The following is a 16,584-nucleotide window of genomic DNA, read 5'->3' as shown; positions in this document are numbered from 1 at the left end:
TGAAAATTAAATTTGTTTGGTTAAAAAAAAAATTATTTTTACAAATTTGTTTCCTGTAAAACATTTAGCAACAACTGTTTACATGAATACGTTTGTAAATTACTCTCTGGGTTTCATGGATGTTCAGTAGAAATTTCAACCCAATCCGGTGAGAAAAAACAACAGGTGACGCTTAGAGCGCATGCAAAGTTTAGCCCAGACGGCCAAACATTAGTAGTAGAGCTTTAGGATTTTTTGCAAGGTTCCATGAACGTAATAGATACTCATGAATTTTTTTTCTAAGAAAAATAATAATTTTAAAAAAAAAATCTGAACGTCACTCATCATGTCGTTGCTAAAACTGCGGCTCGCCAGCCCGAACTCAGCCCATCAGACAGAGTTATAACAGACACGTCAGGACGAAAACGACAGACGCTTGCCATTTTTGTTACTTGTCGTTAACAAAGCGACATCTCTGAAACCTATAGGTCGTTTTAATTTCGTCCTAAGGGCGCGCGAACGTGTGCATTTTCTACATATATGGGAACAAGGGGAAAAATAATTCTCAGGGGCCAAGCTTTTTTAAAAAAAGAAAAATGTTTCCCGTTTGCTTGCGTTTTGATAAGCATGCCATTATACACACCACAGCGCTCTGAGACTCGTCAACATTTGGGAGGACAACGTGCTTATCCCTGCATTCCAGAGATAGGGTGACCCTTTTTTTTCCCCCTCGAGGGAGGGAAAATCAGGAATGGAATGAAATGCATTTCAGCAACCAAGAATTCATAGTCCCAACAAAACGGTTTGAAACAAGAAGTCTTTTTTACGCCACGTTACAGCGCTCGACCGATTTACGCAATAGCCGGTAGGCGTTTGAGATACGCCGCACCCGCGACGAATCCGACACTTTGGTCTCGTGTAGCCAGAATCGTTTCGCGGTAGACGATTTCGGGCCTTCCGGGAGTCGACCGGCACGCGTTCCGGGCCCTTCCGTCCGAATATGCGAGAGCTACCTCGGCAACCGGGAGGGTGTGGCTTCCGTCCCCGGAAAGTTTCGCGTGGGCTACCTGGGGTCACCGTAGCGTTCCGTCGCAACCGTCGAGCTCAAAATGTTCATGGGACGACGTTTTGACGAAAGTGAAAAGTTTGCACGGGGGGCGTGGCACGTTTCATCGGGGCGAAAAACGTACGCGCCACAGTAAGGCCGTTATAAGTCGCCGCCGCCGTCGGTTTTACCTACGCCTTTCGTCGCAGCTACCGCGGCTTCTGTCGCGTATTTATTCCGCCCAAATTTACACGCCGTGTCGCCTCCGAAACCTGCCAGGACGGCCACGCTAGCCCTGGCCGCGGTTCTCGCGGATCGACCGGCTACGCGCGACCTTGGCTTAAATGAAGGTCGCGATATATTAGCGAGCTAGCCGAACACGGAGAAAAGCAAGGAGTCGACTGAACGAGAGCCGTTTTTTCGACCGCGGACGATTTCTCACGCGTTTTTGGAGTTATCCCGTATGACCACATTAAAATATTACACTACGTGATAACTCGAGAAGAAACCCCTGAATCGCACTCTCAGTTAACTCGAGGTAGCGACGTTCCGGCAGTAAACGGTGACAAGCTAGTAAAATCGCTTGTCCGAAAAGCACCGGTCACAAAACACAAAATCCAACCGTCACGAAATTAACAAACTCCAAACGTTGACTCGACTCGAGCTTCTTTAGGGACGCTCCCGCTCGAAGTGATTTGGCGTCCTATAAGTCTCGGAACTGCTAGTTCTCGTATCGTGACCAAGCGCACGCGTTAAATACGAATTTCTTTTTTCTAAAATTTAATTTTTATTTCTTTTCCAATAATAAACCTAGAAACGTCATCATAAAATTCTTCATGTTGCAGTAAATTTAATATTAATTTCTAATTGTTTCTCATTTTTTGAATAATTTTATCATGAAAGTTTGGATATTTGATGCAACCTAGAAGCAAGCGTATAACGTTTTCTTTTACACCACAAGTTATACATTGGAGTTTTTTTTTTAAAGAAATAGCGTATCGTTAAGTAGCCGTTTTTCAAATCAGAGTCTCGTAATTATCCTTCGTTTGTTTCTGTCACAATACGCGGTACGTGTTGTAATATTTGGTTCTAGTTGGTAGAAGAATCTACCGGCTCGAGAGTTATCCCATCCGTCTTGTAAAAATAACAACATCTTTGATACGTTTTATCGGCAGTGGTAAAAGGGTAACGAATGCCATAATAGGTTTTATTTACTGATCTTTTGGCCAATTTATCAGCCATTTCATTTCCTATAATACCCACATGAGCTGGAATCCAACAAAAAACAACCTTACCACCCATACGCTTAGACTGATACGCGAGATATCGGAAACCTAATGATTCTATATCGTTATCTTCCTTTTGAATTTTTTGAAGGACGGCAAGGAGTCAGAAAATGTCGCACTTCGATGGAGAGATTTATCAACGAGAAGTTCTAAAGCCTTTGTAATTGCTATTAACTCAGCTCTAAAGATAGTACCGTTTGAGATTTTATAATCTTTTCGAACGTTTAGACTTGGAATTACGATACCAGACACACAATCGAGATCTTTTTCTGAACCGTCAGTAAATACACGCAAGTGTTGATCGTATTGGAGTTGAACGTGTAAAGCGGCTAGAGATAACGAGATGAGATCTTCAAAAGATCTAAATTTGATTGCACTTTGAGTTTGAATTCTCTTCTTAGATCCAAAGGCACAACAGAGCAGTCTATCTCCGAAACAGAGATAGGAGTACACTTGAGAGCGCCGGGGCGGATTCTAAGGCATTGATTTTGAATAACATCTAATTTTCTTTTCCTAGAAATACTTGCAGTATCATAAACTTCACAGCCATAATAAAGACACGATAGAATTAGAGGTTTATAGAGAACGATCGTTGTTTTTTGTCAATACCTCACTTGCTGCCACATATAACTTTACAAACATTTGTTCTTTTACGACATTTAGTTATGAGATAAATCAATCAACGTGAGTTTTCCGTGTAAGTTTGGAGTCAAAATAAAGGCCTAAAAAATTGACAGTTTTTTCATTAAGTTTACCACTATACATCAATTTTATATATTTTTTACCTTTATGGAATAAAACCACAGAGGATTTACTTTCAGAAATTTTAAAAACCCATTTATCACAGCAAGATTTAACGAATTCTAAAGCCTGTTGAAACTCCGAATGTTAATCCGCCAAGCTATTTTAGTCAAAGTGAACGGTATGTGGGAACAAGTCACACCCCCCAGGGGCGGGACATACGTTCTCGGGAGCATTTAATTGGATGAATATAAGATTAGTACAGGTTGAGTCATCCAAAAAAAAAAAAAGCGTACTTTTTTGGCAGAAAAAAAGTGAAAAAGTAAAACCATCTTGAAAAATATAAAAAAAAACAGGTTTAGAACAGATCTGGAGGAAGGAAGGAAAGGTGAACAGTCATAAATAAAATAAAACCGTCTTGTTCTGTATTACTTCAGGGAGAAAAAAAAATCCTAAAGTCATAACTTTAAATGAAACTTCAGACTAGACACAAAAGACTGCTGTGTGGCTTAAACGTGTATTTAGGTCCCTGTTGGCCATGTAGTGTATTACACAAGGCGTAAACGCTATTAATTTGCTCCCGATGTCGCGCACTTTTATAATTAGGGACCATAAAGTCAGTCAGGTTTTATATAATTATTCTCCAAACCGAGAGTTAGCTGGCTAGCTTATCTACCCGCCTAGCGAAAGCTACTCAAGAAAAACAAATTTACAAAAACTCACCCCTTGTCGAGCGACATCAGACGAAGCCATGTTGTACTCTGAATAAACGTTTACGACTTATTTCCTTTTAAATAGTTATTTATATTTGCAAAAGTACCGACGCTGAAGAGGCGGCTGAAGCCAGGCGAAAAAGTTTGGAGGAGAAACGATTGGAATGCAACAGGAACGTACCATTCCTGACGAACCGCCGTCCACGGCGGGATAAATCATACCTCTTCTGGATTTAAAAAAAAATACCTTAACAAAAAAACAACCCGACTCCGAGATCGAGCCGTAGTTTGTTTTACACTTGGTAAAAATTTCTGCCCGATTAGTGTTTTTTGTTTTGCATATCGCAAGTTAGGTTTCACTCGACCTCCCCTCTAGGTCTACAATGGTACGTCCTAAATCGGATAAACGCTTGGAAAAAGCAATGGAAACTGGCGTCCATTTTGGCTCTGGAAGCGTTAGACGGTTAAAAGGCTAACGACAGCAAGATCCGATATGGCGTCCGAGAGGCTACGGTTTCACTAAGGAGGGATTAAAGGGCGGAGCGGGACTGGACGCGCGTTGGCTTGGCTGCGAATAATGAACGAAGACGTGGTTGCTCCGCTTACTGGCGATACTCGGGATTAGCAGCGGGTTGGATAGCCGAGATAATAACGGGGGATCTAGAAATGGGGCGAGCATCGGTTTGTTTATTGAAATCTCTAAAAAGAGGCGATTTCCATCACCGGGAATAAGGGCGAACGGTATTTAACGGGAGTTTAGTCGCGATCTGATGGCGACCGAATGTACGCGAGAATCGGTTTTATGTTTTCTAACGGAAAGAGGAGGGAGAGTGAAGAACGCGGATTTGATCGACCACTTCCGCTGCTTCGTCAGCGCTGACCCCGAGAGGAAAGCTGCCGTTAAAGAGGCGTTTAAGAGCTACGTGGACAGCGTCGCGGTGGTGAAAGTGGAAAACGGAGAGAAATTCGTCTGCCTGAGGAAACGGTTCAGAGGCTCGGCGAAGCGGGAGGATGGCCATCACGTCGTGGATACGAGCCTCGGAGCTGCCGTTGCCCATGACAACCGCAGGGACGAGCGCCTCGCGCCTGTCAGACCAAACGAGTTTCGCGGGCACGCGCTCGGCACCACCGTCCCGTCAGAGGACAAAAATGCAAAACGAGAAATACCTGCGCCTGTCTCGGTGCGCGCCGGCGCAGGTGCGAGCACACCTACGAATACTTCTCATACCGGTCCGGATGGATCGGCTCCTTCGTGCGCTTCGGTATCCGAGGATAAAAAGGAAATGGGGAATCTACACGCCGGGAGAGTGGACTCTGAGGACCACGGGAGGTCTCATCGGAGGTCGGAAGAAACTCTGCAAAGTACAAAAAAATCTATTCCGGAGGTCGCGGTGACCGAACCGTCTCCTCTACCGGCGCATGACGGAAGCCAGTTCTTCCCGTGTTTACCGACGCTTACCGAAGCCCCGAGCGAGGGCAGACCCGATCGGAGTCATCGAAAGGGTGGCGACGAGGAGGAGGGCGCGGCAGGGAGAAGACGCTCGGACTCCGCGGGCAGCACGCCCAAAGGGAGTCGGAAGTGTTTTCTCGAGCACATGATGAGCAGCTCGCCGCAGGTCCGACGCAGCATGGTGCTCAGGCACAGCCGACACGGGACCAAGAGCGACAGCGACTCGTCGTCGGTGACCTCCTCGCACGCCGAAGAGGAGAGCGCGGCCGCGACCCTCGACCCCGTGGAGCACGAATGGATGATGTGCGCGTGCGACGGTGAATGGGACAGCCTGCATCGGCTGCTGAACCGCGAGCCCGGCCTGGTTTCCAAGAAGGACTTCGTGACGGGTTTCACGTGCCTGCACTGGGCCGCCAAGCTGGGAAAGCACGAGCTGCTCGCCCGGATCGTGAACTTCGCGCGGCGACGTGGCGTGGCGCTCGACGTGAACGCGCGCTCGAGCGCCGGCTACACGCCTCTCCATCTGGCCGCCATGCACAACCACGTCGAGGTGATCAAGATGCTGGTGGGCGCGTGCGACGCCGACGTGGAGGCGCGCGACTACAGCGGCAAGAAGGCGAGCCATTATTTGCGCAGCGACGTCGCGCGAGACGTCCTCGACATAACGGGCGCCGACGCCACCTGCGACCCCGAGAGCGACGAGCTCGCGCTGGGAGACGAGGCAGCTCGGTGGAAGCTGCCCCGAGTCCTTCAAGCCAACCTGAGGCTGCTGAAGCGCAGCGCGAGCGAAGAGGACGACCGGGACTGTGTCGGGGGGCTCGCGAGGGACAGGCCGCTTCGCCGGAAATCGTCGTTTAACAAGCTGAAGCCCAGACTGGGAAAGACGCGCGCGGGGATCGCACCGATCGTTCACAGCACTTCTCACTTTGAGCGGCTCGAGGGAGCCGTGGGTCAGACTTCCGGTCCGTTTAAAAGCAGACCCAAGTCAAACCTGTTTGGGTGATTCTGCCTGCGCGCGTCCGGTTGAGCTCAGACTTCTTCTCAGACTTGCCGCCTCCACACACACACACACACACACACACAGGGATGAGGGGTCTGGGAGATTTTTTTTTTTTTTTTTTTGGGGGGGCAAATATTTCTCCTTGTACACCTGCTACAAGGTGAACATTCCGAGTGCACGGAAAACACCACTGAATTTATCACCAGCACCTGAGATACAGATGAGTGCAAAAGTTTGCATCCCCCTGGGGAAAAAAAATTATCTAGAAACAATTTCGTGTTAATATTGCTTTATTCAAAACCGGTCGAGTCAAAGTCAAGACTTTCTCTGTCTTTAAAGGTTGCATCTCACTGACATGCTCTGGCACGCTCTGTTGAATTCATTTTACTTTCTTAATTCACTTTAACTTGTAGCCAGACTCTAAAGCAGTTTGCTGAAATCAAAGCAGCCCAGAATGAAAACAGCTTCTACAAACAAATTGTAGTTCGTGTGGGAAAATGAGTCTCGATCCAAAACGAATACCAGCAGCCTGCAAAAGTCTTCATTACATCACAGTTAAAACTGTCATTTTAATTGTCTCACCACTGACACGTTGCCGACCTTTTATAACAAAGGATCTTCTCAAAACAAACAAACAAACAAAGTTAAATTACACTAAACTCCTTGCTGGTGTGTTTTTGATCATTTTTTAAATGAAGGAATGCGAACTTTTGCACTCAGTTGTACAAGATATTACATGCAGTCTTTAGCTGATCTCACACACACTGCAGGCTTTGAATACATTTTATTATGATGCTATTTTAAACGCTTTTGGATATGGTATTAGGCCCGTCGTCTGGTACGTTATTACTTCAAACGCCTTTGTAAAAATATTGAACCAAATCTGAACCGATTCTCCACCGAGAAGAGTGCCAGAGTTGATATATACCCGTCAGGCTGACTGTCAGAAACATGGGTACAGGAGGAGTCCTTTTCTGTACCCTAAGGTACAATCTACACTAATGTACGAACCCTTATGGTTCACTGTGGGAGCTCAAGGTAACCGTGTGTACCTTTTCAGGGCCAAAAAGGTACTTACACGTTCCTCAGCGGTGTATAAAGAGTTCCTTAGAGGGTACTGCCCCGGCGACGAGCCGTTTTACCCCTGAAGGTACAATAACGTACTTATACCAGCCATAAATTTAGTGACCATGTTTATTTTTATTCCCTTACGAATGTTTATTTGATGCAAAGCACCTCGTGGACCTGCCTGGTTAAAAGGGGAGTTAAAACTCGAACGATTTAACACCAGCGTTGGTGAATTGTGTGTGTGTATATGTGTGTGTGTGTATACGAATTAAAGTACCTGAAGATCCGCCTATCTGAACTGACGTCACGGTCACACGACTGATTTTTGCAATACAAACGTTTGCCAAGTACGCAAGAACACACTCGAGGGTGTGCCGTTATCGGAAAATAATCAACGACGGGGGAGCATGGTGCAACCCGACGCGCAGGCGAGCTTATTCTCATGGTGTTTACAATATGCTTTATTCCTCTTATACTACAGCGATTTACCAGTGTTTGTTAACGAACCAACGCAGATGTTATAAAGGCCCGTTCCCTCGTCGATCTCTCTTCCAAAGATTGTAAGATGCAAGTGAGGTTACTGAAACTGGAAATTCCTCTGTTTCGTAAGTGTAAAGCGCTGACGCTGGAGGACTCCTTCCGTAAAGGTGAAGAAACCTTCAGCGTGGCGACAATTCGACGTTTTTCTTTGCTGTTCTTTAATCCCTTGACTTCATGCGGAGCCGTACGTTCTGTAGACGTCCCTCTGAACGAGCTGTTCCTAGAGAAACGTTGTACGAATGAGCACGAGAAAAAAAAAAACCATAAACACCAGGTTGGTCTGTAAGTGTAGCTTTGTATCAGTGACGCTATTTAATTTCTACTCTGTGTAATTTTCAGATTAAGCGCTTGACGTTGCAATTTAATGTGATATTTGTTGCACTTTTCAGTAAAACACTAATAATTATAAACCTTTTATAACAGCTGAGTAGTTAAGCAGTGCAGACATTTTATCCCCCCCCCCCCCCCCGAGTTAAGTTGTGAAAAGTCTTTGAGCATGTCTGAAAATGTTAGCGCCGTTGTGGTTTCACGTGAGCAAGCTCGAGCTCGTTCCCTCTTCATACACTGCTGACTTAGTGATTCATCAGATCACTGCTTTGACCAAGATGAATTCAGAGTTGGGATCAACTCTTAAAGGAAAACACCAGATTTTTTTTTTTTTTTGATTAATCACCGATCAGCATTTTTGGAGCGTGCATGTATGTGATTAGCACGTTTAAGAGTTTCGGTGTTTCCTCTTGTATTTCAGATGTTCAGGAATATCACAAATATTCGGTGAAAATGAACATGGAGTAAGCAGAAGGGCAGATGTTTGGGGGGGGGAGCAAAAGATACCCTACTTTTGTCGAATCCTTAAACTAATTCTTCAGTTCAAAGTCCTGCGAATTAATTTAGAGAATATCACAATACTTTTAGATGTTTCTACATTTTTTTTCGATGCAGCATATACAGCACTGTGCAAAGTCTGGGGCACGTGTCAAGAAATGCTGTAGAGTCAAGGTGCCTTCAAAATAATGAAATTAAACGTTTCTACATTTAAAAAAAAAATTGCGTCGAGAGCGGTAAACGGTAATAAACGAAAGAAAGAAAGCCGATATTTGGCGTGACAATCCTTCGCTTTAAAAAAAAAATAGTCATCTCGAATACGATTGGTTCGGTTTTGTAAGTTTTCTTGAGCATCTTCCAGAACCAGACACGGTTCTTTTCTTCTGGACGCTTTGACTGTCGCACTTGCTTCTTATCTTTTCAGCAAAAATGTTTCCATCAGCCTTCGTTATGGTTTTTTTTGTTTCTTTCTGAAAAGTACAGATTCTTGACTGACATACAAACATTTTACTATAACATTTAATTTTGTACTGGAAAACCCACCTAATGTCTGGAATCTAAAATGTTTTCATGCCGATTCGATAACGCTGTAAAATATAACTCTCTCGATAACAAAGTTTGGACTAAAAAGAAAACAAATCGGGTTCCGAAACAAAAGACGTTTGCACGGTGCTGTAGATTTTCCTAGAAAACATTAAATGTGTTACGTTTTTAAAAAGTTTTATTTAACTTTATTTAATATCTACAAATTAATATCTGAACAAAAATAATCTGTAAAAATCTCTTTCAAATGTGTGAAAGATACGGTACGGAAATCGGCTCCTTCTAATCAGATTTCGTTCCGTTTATATGTAAAAAGCTATAGATACCGATGATTGATTTTTACAGCAAAGTATATACTTGACTGATTAATTAATTACCTAAACACTATTATATCATCAGGATACCGCGAGGAAAACATGAGCGGAATTCTGACTATATTTTGCTGCATTGCTTTCCGGTATTGGAAAGTTTGATAAAATTCCCAAGAACAGCTCTTTGAAAGAGTTCTCACCATTTCTGCATAACACTATAGTTTTAAAACTGGAATTGTGCATCGTAAGCCTTTTTTTCCCCCCCAACATCTGGCCCTGGACTTTGAATGGTGGTGATTTTTGTGACTTTTTTCTCTTTTGTTTCGTTTTGTTTTTCTCAGTTCAGGGAAACATCTGGGAATGATTGCATGTAGTAATCGCACACAGACTACAGATGTAGACTGTCAGAAACAGGGGTACAGTAGGAGACCATTTCTGTCCCCGAAAGGTACAATCTACGCTAACGTACCTCATAGGGCTCGTTATTGGACCTCAAGATAACCATGTGGACTTTTTGAGGGTCTAAAAGTTACATACATATATATATATATATATATATATATATATATATATATATATATATATATTCCTTAGAGGGGACTGATCCGGTGACGAGCTGTTGTAGCTCTGAAGGTACTTTTATAAGGTACGTTTATTTTCCGAGAGTGTAATAGATCGAGACGAGGTTGAAATCGGGAGCGTTTCTTTCGTTTGACTCAAACGCTAGAGTTAACGGCTTGAAGATTTTCTTAAAAGTTTACGAAATGCTAAATTTCTTCAGTGTATTTACTTCTGACTTTAAGAATTCTTATACTGTAGTATCGCTTGAAGTGACTTTCCATGACTTCTAAAAAACGAAGATGACGAAATGCCGTTAAAAAAGAACGTTTAAGACTACGCTTTATTAAAGTTCCTAAATTTAACATTTAAAGTCACGACTACTTTTCAGAATACCGATAAAGAGTCTTAAACTTACTAGTATACTTAAAGAATTTCTCATCATCTCATTCTCATTATCTCTAGCCGCTTTATCCTTCTACAGGGTCGCAGGCAAGCTGGAGCCTATCCCAGCTGACTACGGGCGAAAGGCGGGGTACACCCTGGACAAGTCGCCAGGTCATCACAGGGCTGACACATAGACACAGACAACCATTCACACTCACATTCACACCTACGGTCAATTTAGAGTCACCAGTTAACCTAACCTGCATGTCTTTGGACTGTGGGGGAAACCGGAGCACCCGGAGGAAACCCACGCGGACACGGGGAGAACATGCAAACTCCACACAGAAAGGCCCTCGCCGGCCCCGGGGCTCGAACCCAGGACCTTCTTGCTGTGAGGCGACAGCGCTAACCACTACACCACCGTGCCGCCCCTTAAAGAATTTAAAAAGTTCAATAAAGGTGTACTGAAATGCACTACTAAATACTTAAAGGTTTCTTGAAGGTTTAGATTGAATGCGAATAAATTCACTTTTTTTTTTGCCGAGTGAAAATCCTGTCTTTGACTTTGCTTGGGTTTGTTTGCGTGCCACTGAAGGTTACGGTACAAAAGCCTCGGGTTTTTATCAGAAATAACACCGTGTACAGATTATCCTCTTTCAGAAGCGGATACGGAACGGAAATTTAGAAATCGGCCTTATTTGTTTTAGACATAACAGTGTATATATATGTGTGTGTGTGTGTGTGTGTGTGTGTGTGTGTGTGAGTGTGAGAGAGAATTATTTTTAGCTGGATTTATAATCACAGTATGTCAAAGCAAGGTCCTTACAATGTTAGTAAAATAAACTTGTGAGTGAGCGTGTTAAGTAATGCCCTTGGTGATCTGGCAAGGACTTTGCTGACCTAAATCTCTGTGTGAAACCGGGTGAATTTCGCCTTAAACACATGACGATCTGCTGCTTCACCTCATTATCACATGACCTAAAAGGAAGCGAGTCTCCGATATCAACCACATGTTTCAAATGTTACATCATGGGTGATAAAGGCAAACTTAAACATGTGTGTTTTTGCATATCCTGCTTTTTTTTTTTTTTTTGTACACATCAGCTGAGACTTTGCAACGTGCACATGTGAACTAATGGAAAACAAAGTTACGCAACAGTACAAATGTTCAAGCCAGTTGTTTTCCCAAGAAATTCTCAACACTGATGATTTGGAAATTATTTTGCACTGCCACGGAGAAGCAGCTCATGTTGTTTCTGTGTAACGTGTGTAAACGTGCTCTGTTTCGCCTTCATCTGTAAAAATGCGATTTAGAAATTTCATCCTGGACACACAGTCTGAAATGGAGAAATTTTTACGACCTTTCCCCGAGAGCTCTTTAGACTGTTCTGTAAAAACCTAAACCAGTGTTTTGTATGTCTTGCGTGTCGTCTTTTGTGATTGTTTGTTTGTTTTTAACACGACCTGAAATTTGTATGAATTCTAACAATTTTTTTTTTTTAATACAACAAAGTTAGATTTGCTAACTCAGACCTGTATGATCATCGATTTTTCATTGAGATAATGTTCTAAATCTACAACTGTGTACGCTTTTCCTTATGGATTTTATACACTTTATACATCTCATATTTTGTCATGTTTTTACGTCACACTGTTTTTCCTCACCGTAATCCAGGACTAAAACACTTTCCCGTGAGCGCGTTTGTGCGTGCTTTCGGGCCGAATACGTCCCGATACGGTGCAGTTGTAGCTATTCTAATCACGTATCACGACAAAATAAACTGGTTTTAAGCTCCTGGTCCTAACTGGGATGTTTGGTTCTCATCATTAAAGGAATACTCCCATTGTATTTTGTCTTGTGTGTTTTTATTTTATTTTTTTTATTGAACGTATTCGTGTTGTGTATTTTGATTCTGAGAGATGAAAATTTCAACTGAATTTTAGCAGGAGACGAACAACGAACCTGCTTCAAACGGACGTACGCTCACTGGCCGTTTTGTTTTATGCGGTTCTCTCGTGAGCCGATCCCTCGACGGCGGCACGGCGCGTCGGATCGTGCAGACGTGAATCGAGAGCTTCGGATAATGTTTGCAACGTTCAAACATCTGAACGGGAAAAATCGTGATCTCAAAGCGTGACCGACTTTCACTGTGGCGTGGGTGTTGGTTTGAGCCAGAAGGACCGGTTTGCGTATTTCAGGTGCCCGGGTCTCAAATATATACTTCGTTCTTGATGTATCTCCAGACTGGATATCGATCTGTGTGACTCGTTTAAAGTTACTCTGATCCTCACCTCCTTGAATATTCTCCAGGTTTTCGGTTTCGAAGAGAAAGCGGGCCAGACGTACGTCCTTGCCTCGAACGTCCTCTTGGCTGAGTGTACGAGTTTTTAAAAAATGGTTTCGGATTCATCTTCGATACTGTCAGGGGTCTCAAAAAGCCAGGTACGGGTTTTAACGTCACCTTTACGGATCTCTGCGTCGTCCTCTGTTTTTACCTCAGCTTTCTCACACGGCTCATCCGTCGGCTGAGTCTCAAACGACCACCTGCGAGTTTTGACGTCACCCTTTTGGATCTCTGTGGCCTTGTTCGTTCTGTTCTCCTCTTCTTCCACGTTGCTGAAATATTTGATCCCGTCAAGAAGCCGAGTTTCGAATGACCGTTTTGACATCCCCTGATTGAATCTCCTGTTTTGAAATCCCCTTGACGATTTGGAATTTGTTTATGCCGTCGTCAAACTGGCCGAGTCTCGAATGTCCGCTTCGTACGTCGCCCTCGATGATTTCTTCACATCGTACCGTTTTGACTTCGCGGTAATGTCCTGAGCTGTCCTGTACAGCATACAGAGGTGTGGATTCAAAGAGTACTTTGTTTGATTTCACCCATCCGTTCGTGACGCCTTCCACCGCTATCTTACGTGTGTCTGTGCGCTTACTTGGATCCACGGTCTCAAATATCTCCTTGCGGTCGATGACATCGCCCCCGTCTATCTCCTGAAGCTTAACCGTTCGTGTGATTTTCTTTTTCGTCCTCCCTAATTTGCTCAAGAGGCTTACTCTCAAATAACCACCTCTGATGCCTCGCGTCACCTTTCTCCTCTTCCAATGCAACGGCCTTTTGTAGTTTCCCAACTTCAGGCGACTCCTTCAGATTTTCCATTGGCACTGTCTCAAACAAATGCCTGGCATCACCCCCAACGATCTCTTCCGGTTCAGATGGCCCGGCGTCGGTGTTGTCTTTGAAAGTATCTGTGGGCTGTGTCTCAAAGACCGTGCGGCATCTCTCGACGTCTGCTCCTGTTATCTCCTCTTTTTGAGTTTTGGCGTTTTCCAATTCTTCATCTTTGATTTGATCTTTGTCTCAAAAAGCCACCTGCCTCGATTCACCCCACCCTGATAGTTTTCTTCCACGGACGCTCCGCGAACGATCTTAACTTTAGTCAGGTCTTTGTCGATCGTGTCCGGCGGCCGGGTTTCAAAAATCCGGCGGGACGTTTTTACGTCACCTTTTTCGGTTTCTTCACGTCGCGCAGTCGTAATCTCCGACGTCTCACCAGAATCTCCCCAAATGAGGCACAAAGGTTGCGTCTCAAACATTTTTGTTGTAGTTTTGACTTCACCTTTAATCTCTTCCAGTTCTGACTTGTAGGAAGTGTGATTCATCAACCGCCTCGGTGCGGTCAAGGGAATCGAGATGCTGAGTTTCAAACAAGTATCTGGCAGTTTTTACATCTCCTCCTGCAGTGTCTTTTGTGTACACCACCTGCTCCTCTTCATCATCCTCTTGGTAAATTTTATTCGTACGGTCCGGAGGCCACGTCTCAAATAAACGGGTCGCGGTTTGCGCGTCTCCTCTTGCTAGATCTGTTATTTTCTACTATGCTCTACTGCATCGGGGGTTTCTGTTCCGAGAGCATCAAAAGGTTGCGTTTCAAACATCCAAGTTGTAGATTTAACATCTTTCCCGGCAACGATTTCCTGCTGTTTCGGCTTTCGTTCTCATCCGGTTTGTCGTCTTTGATGGCGTCGAGTAAGCGGCTTGTTCTCAAACATCTGACGCGTAGATTGCACCTCGCCTTTCGGAATCTTGTCCCGTTCCAGATACTCTCTTTCTGGGCTCGTATGTTTCCCGGGACCGCTGCCGTTGTTCTCAAACACGTAGCATGCTTGCTGCACGTTGCCGCTAACTTTCTCATCGCTGTCTGTGCGAGAGCACTCCGTTTCGGTGATGAAGTCCCGCTCCGGGTTTTTGTGCACCTCTGGATGGACGGTGTGCTTGTACAAGCGTTTCGAGGTTCCTCTGCTTGGAATACTGCTCCTTGCCGATCGGATATTTTTGGGGAACGTGTCGATCAAGTGGCCTGGGAGAAGTACAACGCTCTGGGACTTCAACAGGGACCTGGAGGAGGTCAGCGGTTGGTGGTGGAGGAGGAAATTGCTCCGTGGTTTTGTAATGGGCAGACGAAGAGGCAGAGGATGTCGTCTTGGTAGTTTTGGTAACGGACTCGTAACTACCTCCTGTTGCAATTTTGGATGCCATGTTTACTGGTGTCCATTGAAACCAGAGCATTTTTTAACATAGTTACTGGGAGACCAAATGGTAAATTACCTCCCCTTATTGTAGGTAAATTTAGATCGATATTGAAGGCTTAGCTTGTAAGCCCTGCTGGTGATGTCCCTACTTAATAAAAATGATACATGGCCAGGATTTATTGAAGTGTAGGAATATGATCCTCATGCGTTCCCAGTCACGGGAACGAGATCGTTAATTCGTGGCCACCTTAGCTTTAGTAATGCGAGGGAACAAGATAAGCGCAGATGTATCGATATACGCTCAACGGCCACGTTATCAGGAACGCCTGCTGTTCTCTAATCGGCCGATCCCTCGATGGCAGCGCGATGTGTCAAATCGCGCAGATCCGAATCGAGAGCTTCAGTTAACGTTCGCGATGTTCAAACATCAGAACGGGAAAAACCGTGATCTCAAAGTCTTGTCTCATCTCGTCTTCTTCCGCTTTATCCGGGACCGGGTCGCAGAGACAGCAGTCTAAGCATGGAAGCCCAAACTTCCCTCTCCCCAGACACCTCAGCCAGCTCCTCGGGAAGAACACCGAGGCGTTCCCAGGCCAGCCGAGAGACATAGTCCCTCCAGCATGTCCTGGGTCTTCCCCGGGGCCTCCTCCCGGGGGGACATGCCTGGAACACCTCCCCAGGGAGGTGTCCAGGAGGCATCCGAAAAAGATGCCCAAGCCACCTCAGCTGGTTCCTCTCGATGTGGAGGAGCAGCGGCTCTACTCCGAGCTCCTCCCGAGTGACTGTGCTTCTCACCCTATCTCTAAGGGAGCGCCCAGCCACCCTGCGACGGAAACTCATTTCAGCCGCTTGTATCTGCGATCTTGTTCTTTCGGTCATTACCCAAAGCTCATGACCATAGGTGAGAGTCGGAACATAGATTGACCGGTAAATTGAGAGCTTCGCCTTTTGGCTCAGCTCCTTCACCACGACGGACCGGTAAAGCGACCGCATCACTGCGGAGGCTGCACCGATCCGCCTGTCGATCTCACGCTCCATCCTTCCCTCACTCGTGAACAAGATCCCGAAATACTTAAACTCTTCCACTTGATCTCAAAGTGTGATTTTCTTTCACTGTGGCATGGGTGTTGGTTTGAGCCAGATTGACTGGTTTGAGTATTTCAGAACCTGCTGATCTCCTGGGGTTTTCACACACGACAGTCTCTAGACAGAATGGTGCGTAAAACAAAAAACACTGAGTTGAGTGAGCGACAGTTCTGTGGGTGGAAACAAACGCCTTGTCGGTAAGAGAAAATGGCCAAATGGGTTCAAACCGCCAGGAAGGATACAGTAACTCGTAGCGACTCTTTACGACCACGGTGAGCAGAAAAGCATCTTGGCGTGCACCGGAAAACAGAAGACCACGCAGGGTTCCACTCCTGCAGCCAAGAACGGGAATCTGAGAATCGAGAACGAGTTCCTATTGAAGTGGCCGGTGAGCATAAAATGGAAGTTTAAAGGCGGTTCTTGGAGCAGACGCAACGCTAAGGCTGATTTCTTTCTAGCCTGGACTGTAAACTCATGCAGCCTATCAGACTATAGATTCGTTGTCAAACTGTTCATAGATG

At 44.9% G+C, this 16,584-nt stretch overlaps 3 protein-coding genes across 4 annotated transcripts in view; 1 reads left to right on the top strand and 2 right to left on the bottom strand.

Annotated features, from left to right (window-relative positions):
* septin10 (septin 10) overlaps positions 1 to 3,951 on the bottom strand; it is a 36,226-nt gene extending 32,275 nt beyond the window's left edge. Inside the window, exon 1 of one of the 2 annotated variants that reach the window (XM_060918799.1) lies at positions 3,775 to 3,951. In XM_060918799.1, the coding sequence (XP_060774782.1) occupies positions 3,775 to 3,804 (30 nt within the window). In that variant the 5' untranslated portion in view covers positions 3,805 to 3,951. The remainder of the gene's footprint in view (positions 1 to 3,774) is intronic. The other variant, XM_060918798.1, reaches the window with a different exon arrangement.
* Positions 3,952 to 4,244: 293 nt separating this feature from the next.
* On the top strand, positions 4,245 to 10,598 carry LOC132884818 (ankyrin repeat domain-containing protein SOWAHC-like). Its single transcript, XM_060918797.1, has one exon. It carries the CDS (start codon positions 4,535 to 4,537, stop codon positions 6,215 to 6,217), a length of 1,683 nt encoding a protein of 560 aa, XP_060774780.1. The 5' UTR covers positions 4,245 to 4,534; the 3' UTR covers positions 6,218 to 10,598.
* Positions 7,995 to 14,383, bottom strand: LOC132884218 (xin actin-binding repeat-containing protein 2-like). The gene is given in 8 exon segments (XM_060918038.1): positions 7,995 to 8,042; positions 12,629 to 12,838; positions 12,841 to 13,102; positions 13,104 to 13,471; positions 13,473 to 13,801; positions 13,804 to 14,087; positions 14,089 to 14,320; positions 14,323 to 14,383. Coding segments are annotated over 8 exon segments (1,794 nt in total).
* Positions 14,384 to 16,584: the final 2,201 nt, after the last annotated feature.

Source organism: Neoarius graeffei, chromosome 4, assembly GCF_027579695.1.
Source record: "Neoarius graeffei isolate fNeoGra1 chromosome 4, fNeoGra1.pri, whole genome shotgun sequence".
NCBI classification, from domain to species: Eukaryota; Metazoa; Chordata; class Actinopteri; order Siluriformes; family Ariidae; genus Neoarius; species Neoarius graeffei.
Note: the sequence above shows the minus strand (reverse complement) of the source record. Positions and strands in the feature narration are given on the sequence as shown.

Coding starts and splice junctions, on each gene's coding strand:
- LOC132884818 (XM_060918797.1), top strand. CDS start 4,535: ATGGCGACCGAATGTACGCGAGAATCGGTTTTATGTTTTCTAACGGAA.